This window comes from Zingiber officinale, chromosome 4A (assembly GCF_018446385.1).
Source record: "Zingiber officinale cultivar Zhangliang chromosome 4A, Zo_v1.1, whole genome shotgun sequence".
Lineage (NCBI taxonomy): Eukaryota > Viridiplantae > Streptophyta > Magnoliopsida > Zingiberales > Zingiberaceae > Zingiber > Zingiber officinale.
The window spans coordinates 155,070,669-155,081,699 of NC_055992.1; the positions used below are offsets into that span (position 1 = coordinate 155,070,669).

At 38.6% G+C, this 11,031-nt stretch overlaps 1 protein-coding gene across 1 annotated transcript; it reads right to left on the reverse strand.

Annotated features, from left to right (window-relative positions):
• Nucleotides 1-6,286: 6,286 nt before the first annotated feature.
• LOC121972947 (UPF0481 protein At3g47200-like) lies at nt 6,287-7,531 on the reverse strand. The gene has a single exon (XM_042524556.1). It carries the CDS (start codon nt 7,529-7,531, stop codon nt 6,287-6,289), a length of 1,245 nt encoding a protein of 414 aa, XP_042380490.1.
• Nucleotides 7,532-11,031: the final 3,500 nt, after the last annotated feature.

The following is an 11,031-nucleotide window of genomic DNA, read 5'->3' on the forward strand; positions in this document are numbered from 1 at the left end:
ATTGGAGGATGAGTGACTTCTCTCGGACTCGAATTCTGATTGCTCTCAGTTTTGGACTTGACAACTTGTTGTTACGATTCCACAAGTGCATGGATTCGTCGTCAGTAATATAAAAGATTGTCGAACCCACAAGGACTAGTTATAAGTACTAGTGATAGCACACTTAGGATTACTTAGGATTAGCTACACTATCGATGGGTGTAAGTAATCTAAGAAAAGAGATTAGAGAGTGGAAACGAGAACTAGCAACGAGAAGAAATCGACCTGATTAATGAAGAGTTTTAGGAGTTTGGTTTCATTGTGGTGGTACTGATGTATCACATATTATCCTATACTCATTGTCCATCAGCATGCATTCGCCGGAAGCTAAGGCAACTATCCTTAAGCACCAAACAAAGATGATCCCTATGAAATCCTATTACGGTTAACCCCTGTCACTAAGGCGCCTCGGTAGATCACAAGGACACGACTCTAATTGATGTTATCAAAGATAGAATTAAGAAGCTTAGTTTGGTCTCTTACTTCCTTGTGGAGGAGTCACCTCTCCTTTCAAGGAAGTATCCTAGATGTCCGTGAACAGGTTACCCCTGTCACTAGGGCCTCTCGGGTGTACGATCTAAGATATTCCCTCTACAAGGTTAGTAATTCCTACACAATCAATCAACACGACAAAGAGATCGAGCAATTGAAACAAAGCAAGTGAAATCATCCAATGCATATAAGCGTAATATGAGTCTTACATCAAAATCAATCCACAATTACTCCCTCATCCTAGAACAAGGACTCTACTCCATAGACGCCGGAGAAAAATCCGAAGACATGATATATATAGACATACAAATTCTCAACACGAAGAGGGAAAGAAGAAGTATGCTTATCCAACGATGACGAGTAATCTTCAGATCCAATCCTTTGCTTCTAGAGTTGATGTGGTGATGAAAGATTACTGGATCGATGTCCTGGACGGCATGGAACAGCACCAGAGTGATTCTCCTCTTGACGGCTCGCCTCCCCGCTCTCCTCTCCTCGGAAAAAGGGTTAATACCCCTTTTATAGGCTTAGGCGCGGCACGACGGCATGACCGTGCAAGGATGGCACGACCGTGCCCTTTCTTGGCTCTGGGTGCGCTGCACGGCCGTGCCAATTTTCACGGTCGTGTGATGCTGGGACTCAACTTCGGGGGACACGACCGTGCAAGGTTGAACGGTTGTGGGCTGCTTGGTCTCGGTCATGGGGGGCACGGTCGTGCAAGGTTGCACGGCCATGTTGTGATCCGCCTCTGGGTTGGCCGCACGACCGTGCAAGGATTGCATGGTTGTGCACTTCTCCTCTTCTGTTTGGCCACACGACCATGTAAGGTTTGCACGGTCGTGTTCTCTAGCTCGCTCTGGTGTGTCGACAAACGTTGTTTTCGCTCTGAAAGTTGTCCCTGTCAACACAAAACTAAACAAAGAGCAGATATCCGTACAAAAGAGTATATATGATGAGTACATGATAAAAAAGGCGATCATACAAAGAATACGTACATATAAAGCAAGTGAATGTGCGTAACAACATGCATAAACCATCATAATATTTACGCACATCACTTGTTCTCGGACCAGAAGCGTGAGGAAGCTTGGATGCTCATGATCTTCATGGAGTCTTCTAATGAAGACTCATCCCATATTGCTTGTAGCGCCTTCTTCCGTTGCTTCTTCACTTCCTTTTGATTTGGACAATTCGCCTTGATATGTCTTTTCTTGTTGCAGTTGTAGTAGGTGACTTCAGACTTGGCCTTCGTGTTCAAGTTCGGACTCGACTGTGTTTATCTTTGATTGAATCACCTTCTTGATCTCTCATTTTGTGAAACCCTTCTTCTTGTATACTTTTTGTACCAGGTTCATTAGCTTGGCAGTGATTTCATCGTCATCTTCTAAGTCTGATTCGCCTTCGGACTCGGGTTCATTCCAGTGCTTAGTTTTTGGTTCCCAAGTTTTGCTTATACCTGCAACTAAAGCAATACTTTTCTCGATTGGTAGTACATTAGTCTGTTCATGCAATTCGAATTCAAAAAATATTTTATCTAATATAATTAAAGAGAGATCCTTAGATACTTTGTAAGTATCTACCATAGGTGTCCACAAAGTATTCCTCGGAAAAGCGTTTAGTGCATACCTAATGATGTCACGGTTCTCCACCTTTTGTCGATTTGCGTGGAGGTCGTTGAGAAGATCTTGGATTCTGGCGTGGAGATGGTTTGCTAACTCTCCTTCCTGCATTTTTATGTTATATAGTTTATTTAAAATTAAATCATGTTTACTTACCTTTGTGTCGGAGGTCCTTTCATGTAGTTCAATTAATTTCTCTCATAAGTCTTTTGAGCTTGAGAATGAGCTAACTCGGTTCAGCTATTCTTTTGTCAAGCTACACTGTAGGGTCTGAGTAGCTTTAGCATCGACCTCGATCTTCTTCATTAGGTGTGGATCCCAATTGTCGCATGTCACCGGTTTTCCAGTTCTATCGAGTGGTAGAGCGAAGCCTGTTTGGATGATTATCCACATTTCAACTTGCGTCTTCAAGTGGTACTCCATTCGGCCTTTTCAGTAACCGAAGTCATCGTCGGAGAAAAGGGGTGGGCGTGTGGTACTGTAATATTCTTGGTGAGTCATTTAAGAGTCTCGCACAACAAAAATGAAAAACAAATAGTACAAGACTTGGTCTTGGATTTATAGTGTGGGAATAGAAAAGGCAAAAAAAAATGACTTGAGTGGTATTACACTAATTTTGAAAAAAATTGACAAATCAACAAATTAGTCAGGAGGGGTTATTAGACCAATTCTGACTTATGGTGAAAATTTAAAAATGAAAAAAAATGCTACAATACCACACATCATTTGTCTATACAAAAAGGCATGCGTTAGCTATCACTTTGAAGAATGAGATAGTGGGACACATGGCGTCCACCCATAAATGGACATTTGTGATGGACAATATTGCTGAATCATTTGGCATACTAAACGTCTGACATGCTTTTTTTCAAGAAAATAAAGTTGACTGTAACATTAATAAGCCAACCAAAGTATGGCCATCCAGTCGGACTAATAAATAAGATGATCGGGCGAAAATTAGACTTGGATCTAGTCTGTCGGACATGAGCCTCCTTCAACTAGACATGAAGGGGAGACTTGATACGGGATGTTACAAGCAGACCTAGAAGTGATGTGGCAGTCAAAGTCAAGGTAGGGTGGCAGTCAAAGTCAAGGTGGGGTAGCTGTCAAAATTAAGGTTAAGTGGCAACAAGAACATTTTCTCAACAAGACCTAGCACCTCACTCATCGCTAAAGCCTTCAATACAGGGATGACTAGCCCAAGAGTCAGTCAGACTTAAGTGATCTAACACTCCATTTGTAAATAGCCAATCAGAACAAAGGTCAGTCAGACTTATGGTCTGTGCAACATAACTTTATTATATATCCGATCGGCTCAAAGGCCAACTGGGATTATCCGTTCAGTGCCAAGGCATACAGATTAAACCTGAATGGGCCTAGCGTCGCTCGAGCATATGAAATACAGTTCCCCCTTACTACAGCATATTCTCAGTAATGCGCTGATCGATTATACAAGGCGCTCCCCACTCCAACAATATGACTTAGTTTACAGATTCAGCCTAACAATACAAACTTTCAGTATAAAATCATCCGACACAAAGGTCGATCGAACTTACTATGCTAAGCTCCCTGTTCTTCAAGAGTATGTCTCCTATCATATGGATGGTCGACAATAGTGTCAACCAGTCCTACGATACCTAGCTCCTTGCTATTTGTATATGAATGATCGGCCCACTGGACGGTCGGATCTAAGGAATTCAACTAATCATTCTCCAAGGGGACCAATCTCTTATTATATAGTTTGTCAGACATAAGCCTGGTCGTATTTCCTTCAAAGGGTAACAGTGTTAGAGAATCACAACAACTCATCAGAGAGTAACAACTATTTGTCAGAGAATATTCTTCTATTAACATATATACATTCAATAGAATCTTCCTCGGATGTGACTCTACACCTCCCCTCATTAGACACATTATCACAACATATTAACTGTCTCATTAATGACATAAGTTATAAATAGGTGATTCAAATATTGTTAACAGAAGATTCTTTGAAGGATGACTATATATTTGTCAAACTGTACATCTTCCATTACCCGACATCTTCTATTACCCAACATCTTCTGACAGCCAATATTCCTTGTCATCTCATTACTGCGGAGGGAATGAGAAGTGATATAAAATGGGAGGTTCTCTCTGTGGGTCAAGTACGCTTCATTACGCTCGTACGCTCAAATGCTTGATCACACATCTACTGTTATTTTTCCTTATTTTCGCTCAGCCACCTACTGGCTTAAGCATCGGAGTACATACGCCAGGGATCTCTTCTCTAGTTCTCGTTCTAACGTTCTATGAGTTCTCTCTTTGGTGTGCACAGAGAGGAAGGAGATACGAGGAGGAGTCCTCCTTTCTTGTTGCAGCTCATAGTTGTTTCCCTCGTTTGAAGTCTTCTCCTAGTCAGCATCATAGTCACTTGCTTAGCGCGCCATGTCTGTAACTTTCCGACCAAGTCATGAACATATGCTAATTTTATATCTAGATAACTCATTTTAATTAGTTAGAAAAATAATAAATAAAGTTAGTATGAAGTGAATTGGTTAGAGCCAAGTCATAATATTTTGAGAGATAGGTCATTCAAAATAAGGAGGAAGATGAAACTTATTATAAAAAAAATCTTGAAAAAATGTCACACGGCCAAGTGAGAGTTGTAGGCTTATCAATTGGGCAAAAAATGATTACGCACGCCCCATCAATCGCGCGCTTCAGCCTTCAGAATCATGAAGAGGAAGGTAAATCATGATGACTAATAGGTTGTTGGAAGAAACAATCTATTGCCGGAGATTTATGAGGTATTAGTTGAATTTAAATTACACTGAATTAAATTCAACTTACAATAGAGATGACCTGAGTAGATAATCTCAGGCTGCCGATAGAGGCTGATTTTTTACTAATTGCTTAGTGCAGACCGAGCTTCGAGTCCGAGCAGCAAAGTCTAAGCTGATTTAATGACCGGGCGGGCAAGCAGTAGATTGCTCGATCGGGCAATAAGGCCGAGTTCGGCCAGACAGAGCAAACTGGGCGAGAGGTCTGTCGGGCAAGAAGACAGGCCAAGCGAGAAAAAGGGCCGAGGCCTACGAGAGTAGTAGTTTCCTTGAAAGAGATTCACCCACCTCTGGCTGTGCTTCAAGGCTCACTAGGGTCGTCTGTTTCCCAGGATACAACGGTTGATCGTGATTCCTACCAAGCACTGGTGGCCATAGCGAACTGAGTGTCACCTGGTTGTTTCACTTGGGCAAATTTTGTCCCGATCGGTCCGACATTCGGCACACGCAGGTCACGCTCGCACACGAGTCATCTTGGTTCAGTATAATCCGGATCCTGGATTTGCACTCCCCAGCACACATAGGCGTGAGAGAGAGCCTCTCTCCATGCATTTATTTACATTCTCAATGCATGTAAATCATATAAACCAACCAACATGCCATAAAACTCCCAATGTGAGACTAAAGTCTCATTCACAATGGAATTCTATCCTCTTCCACCTTTTCTCCATTCACACATATTCAACATAGGTAAGATGGATAAGAGGTGAATTGTACCAGGTGTGGGGATTTATACTCCGTCAGTCTTGAAATTTAACCCTTCACTCATTGGATAAATTTGTTATTCATTTACTATCTTAACTAAGCCCGTGGAGCCATTGTTGGGCCTATCAATCTTATATAGAGCATGGAGTGGGAGAAAGAAAAGATTTAGTACATAATGCAATTTTTTTCCCAGCTTTATGGTGAGACTGGGGGTTTAGAATGAGCCTCATTTCAATTTTCAAGCCCTTCTCAACAAGCACCTTGGTACGATAGATAGTACGGATTGACGGGGACATTGGGGACGAGCGTATTCACTTTTTGCCACAATTGGTACGATAGATAGCATGAAAAGAAACGACTATGACAACTCTTCATACGCATGCACATGATACGTATTTCATAAGCAACAAAAATTAGTTTCTAAACAACAAGAAGCATTCCCTAAGTGAGGAAGCTGGTTTGACGACCTAAAATAGTTCAGAACAACATAGTGCTTTGTATCACAGTAAGAACAAATAGGACAAGAGCACCAAAATAAATAATGAGATAACTGCATGCCCAAGGATTACTATAGTAATCGTGATTTAACCTTGCGCGCCATTTGTTGTATCAAGTGTCTCGGTACTTCCTAATGTCAATGAGGACGCCTTTAATGTAGGAATCATCTGAGTTGCTGACATTCGTGACAAGATTGATAAATAGAGTGGCAATTTCTTGGGTGCCCACCCCTAAGCTGTCAATAATGATGTTATGTAATCGAAGCAATTCGACATCTGCTGCCGTTTTGATGAAGTGATTCATAAACATCATATAGGATGTAACATGGAACTTGGAATCCGTTGAACATTGTTCGTACGCAATAAGATTTCTCAAGAGCCAGCTGGTGTGGTCGTCTATTTTAAGTTGGGGAATCTCCAAAATACCGTTGTGAAATGTAATGTCCAGGAAACTCTTGGCATTCCTTTTTCTTTGGAAGCGAATTGTAGCTTCATTGCATTCTGTAGCCCTGGGAATCCATGATAAGTCATGGACAAGGCGATTGCCAAATGTGGAGGACTCATTGCTATTGCCATTGCCATGGTTTGTTGTCGGATCAATGCAAGAAAGAAAAAGATGAATTATGTGATGAAAAGTCTCATTGTCGTTGTCTGTGGGAAGTTTCAAGTTTATTGAGAAATGTCCGCGGATGAACTCGAGTGTTAGGCTTCGAAAGGAAGGGCCGGGAGGAAATGCAGCTTTGTACAAAGTTTCAAGAAGAAAGAAAGGAAGCTGGTTTTCGAGCATGAGAATATCTCGTGCTACTACCCTTCGAGTCAACAAGGTATTCTCTTCTGAAATCTTCGTCTTTAAGTTGCTCTCTACTATTGTGCGCCAATCTTGTGGCCAATCTTGTGGTACTTCAAATTGAGTCCATGAAATAATCTCCTTCACGATGCTCCACTCCACTATTGTAAGCATCACATAGCATCCGTCCAGCAACATCATTTCCAGAAAACTGTTGCTGCTCATCTCCACTTCCTCCGAATAGGCAACGCGTGCTTGCGTTTCCAGACCCTTGATCAGACCCACATAGTCCTTCATGACCATACGAGGGTTCAGCTCCTCGAGGACAAACTTGAGGTACTTCCATTTGAGCTGATTCATGGACTTTAGATGACCTTTGTCGAGGTTGTAGGGGCCGAGCGAGACGATCAATGGCGCAAAGGCTTCGAGGTCGACCATTTTCAAGATATACGGGACTCTGTATATTGTTGGCTCTCTGTTTCTGTCCCTAAATTTTGTGTCTGACACCTTCTTCTCCAATGAGGTTACCCAGTCCCTGTCCAGTGATGTCTCAATCCCCTTGTTATTCATCTTGATTACAAAGGATTACAATGATTCAAGTAGCTATAAATGCAGCGATCTAACAGAGGAAGGAGATAACACAAGGAAAGGAAAATGGATCTCAGGTAACTGATAACAATCAAGTAAAAAAACCAACCTTACGAAGCTTTTGCAGCTGCTGCCCCATACTTTCCGCCGAACAATCTCAAGCGTTCTTGCTAGATTGCTTGATGGATTACTACTTTCCCACGCAGAGCATGTTCTTATATTTACGAAGACTGGAACCCCGGGCTATAGTAATCACATTTTGGGACTTGGGAACGAATCATTATCATTGGATCGTTGGGTGATTATATGTGGATTGTCGTTTGTATTTTCGAATTTATTTTGGCTGATTGGAAATTTTAATTTTCGCACCTCTCTGGAATTAATTAGATTGTAAGTCAGATAATATATATATATATATATATATATATATACTAAGACGGTTGATATGATTATTATTTACATCGAAACATCTGCATTCTCTCTTTTTTATTTGATTGAACAGATCAAAGTTTTTCTCTGTGCATTTGTCCATCAAATAATTTTCACTCAAAACTACTTGATTGATTAAAATAACTGTAAATCATAAGCTAAATGTATATTTTTGTCTTTTGAAAGTGTGAATACTTCATATATGAACTTAATTGTGATCGAAGCTAAAATATATATATTGCAAAGATTGCTCATATCTTATTTTAGAAGTTTGTGAGTTCAATAAAAGCGTTTTGCGATAATGATTGTCATGTAATCGATTTTTTTATCAATTTATCTTTAAAATTTAAATAATATATATCTTAATAAAATACACCTAAGTATTATTTATACTCGAACTCCTTTCAATTGATATCAACTACTAAAAAATTCCATAAGATAAACAGTCCTATTTACTTGGAATAAATAAGTTATATGAGGATTATTCACTTTTAATCAACAAAAAAATATATATACAATTCTTTCAAAGGTTAAATTTACAAATATCAAACTATCTTAGTCATTTTTTTCAGATGACTATGGTAATCGTACGGGTCAGTTATATCCATCCTGTATCATTTCAAAATAAATTTTGATTATAAGTTCTCTCAGAAAAAAAAGTCATGATCTAGTATTAAAAATTTATTCAATGATTATTTGAGAAGGAAGAATAGACAAATAAAAAATCAAAACAACTTGTATAATATAACATAAAACAATTTAGTTAATTTGCATAAAACTTTATGTTGTAAATTAAAACATATTTCAAATATTTATAAACATAATATTATTGAATTGTATTAATTGGTAATCTTTGGAAATCTGGAATTACATGGTTAAGCTATGGGAAATAGAAGAACTACAATTGCATGGTCAAACTATGGGAAAAGAAGATCTCTTTGGTAACTTGCCAAGAGTTAATATGGTTGACTAGTTTTTAATGTTAATGTATCATATTCTATTCTGCATTATAAATTCGGACATGACTACACTTGAGACAGACCACTGTAGCAACTCTCATTGCAATAGAAAATCTCTTTTCCTCAAAATTTCTATACTTCCGCACCCAATAAATTCGGTATCAGAGGTACCATTGTCCTTCAAAATCTGGTTTCTCCAAAGATAATAGCAGAATTTTTGGACAATCAAAAGTTGAATCTACATGAGGAAAGTTTCCAGTAGAGTTCGTGTAGAAGATTTCTTTTTTTCTTGATAAAATGACATCTACTTTATTCCATATTCTCCTAGCCAAGTACTTATATTCAAAAGCGAATATTATGAGTTTTGGAACAATCAAATGCAGACAATATTCATCTCTTTGGGCCTTTGGGATATTATTGTTGACAATGACAAAGCACCAATCATTGATGGTAAAGATTATAAAAAGTTGCTAAAAGAATACAAAAAGTAAGACGCAATGGCCTTGTGTTACATTCAACAAAGGAGTTGAGAAAAATATTTTTCCTCATATTTTTCATGACGGCCAAAGAGGCTTGACAAATATTAAAGCAAGAATTTGAAGAAACAGAGAAGACAATTGCATTAAAACTCCAAACTTTATGGAGAGATTTTGATAATTTAAGAATGGAGGAACGAGAGATCATACAAGATTTTTTATCATGGGTCTCAAATACTATCAATCGAATAAAAGGTTGTGGGGACACGATTCAAGATAAAAGAATAGTTAAAAAAAGTACTTTGATCGCTTCCTCTAAAGTTTGATTATGCTGTTGTTGTAATTGAAGAATCAAAGGACTTGTCAAATATGACTATATATGAGTTGACAGATTCACTTCTCGCACATGAGCAAAGAATCAATTGTTCTAATGCTCAATCAACCGAGCAAGTCTTCAAGTCAAAGCAATCGTCGACAGTTTGAAGAAATTATGGAGAATAGCAATGAAGGCTCAAAATACAACAAGGAAAAAATCCAATAAATGGAGGGAAAATGAAAAGAAGACAAATTGAAAGGCTAAGGCATCACAAAAATATGATAATGTTGAATCTTGTATTATTTGCAAAAAGTCAAATCATGGTCAAGTGATTGCTATTATAAATGCAAAAATGCAAAATTACTAACCACTCTCAATATTAAAGAAATGATTCCAATTGATTGACGAAATGATTCTAATTGATTGACGAAATCAATTTAATTAAGTGTGGTTTCCTAAATATATTCTATGTAATTAATTCATATTAAATTAGGTCTTAGTTTCCTTATTTTATGTATTGAGAAGTTGTATATATTTTTGTAATTGACTATTGTTTTAGATATACAGAATTAATATAGATTCCCTCCCTACATACTTTCATATTTTTCATGGTATCAGAGCAATATTTTTGAAAACAATACACTTCCGCTACAATAATGGGAGAAAGCTCGAAGGAGAAGGGAGCCAACCAATCGGATCCTCTCTCTTTGCATCATTCCGACCACCCCAGTCTCATTCTCGTCTCCAAACCACTCGAAGGAAATATTATGGGCAATGGAGCAGCGCGATGTGCATTGCCTTAAGTGCAAAGAACAAAATTGGTTTCATCAACGGGACAATCAAGAGGTCGGAAGAAAATCATGATACATTCAAACATGAGAGCGTTGTAATGACATGGTACTTTCATGGATTTTTAACTCTGTTGATTCTAACATTGCAAGTAGTAGTATCTATACAGAATCCGCAACCGATGTATGGAATGATTTACAAGATAAATTCTCGCAAGAGAATGACACTCGGATTTTTGAAATTCGTCAAGAATTTATGGAACTTCGACAAGGACAATAATCTGCGTCAATCTACTATACTAAGATGAAAGCTCTTTGGGAGGAACTATCTTCATACCACGACCCATCACTTGCCCTTGTGGTGGTCTCAAGGGCTTCGCTGAAAGAGAAGAAAAAGAACGAGTCATGCAATTCCTTATGAGTTTAAATGATTCTTTTTCCATTATTCGAGGATCCATACTTTTAATGAATCATCTTCCTGACACCCGGAAGGTCCATGTACTTATTTTACAAC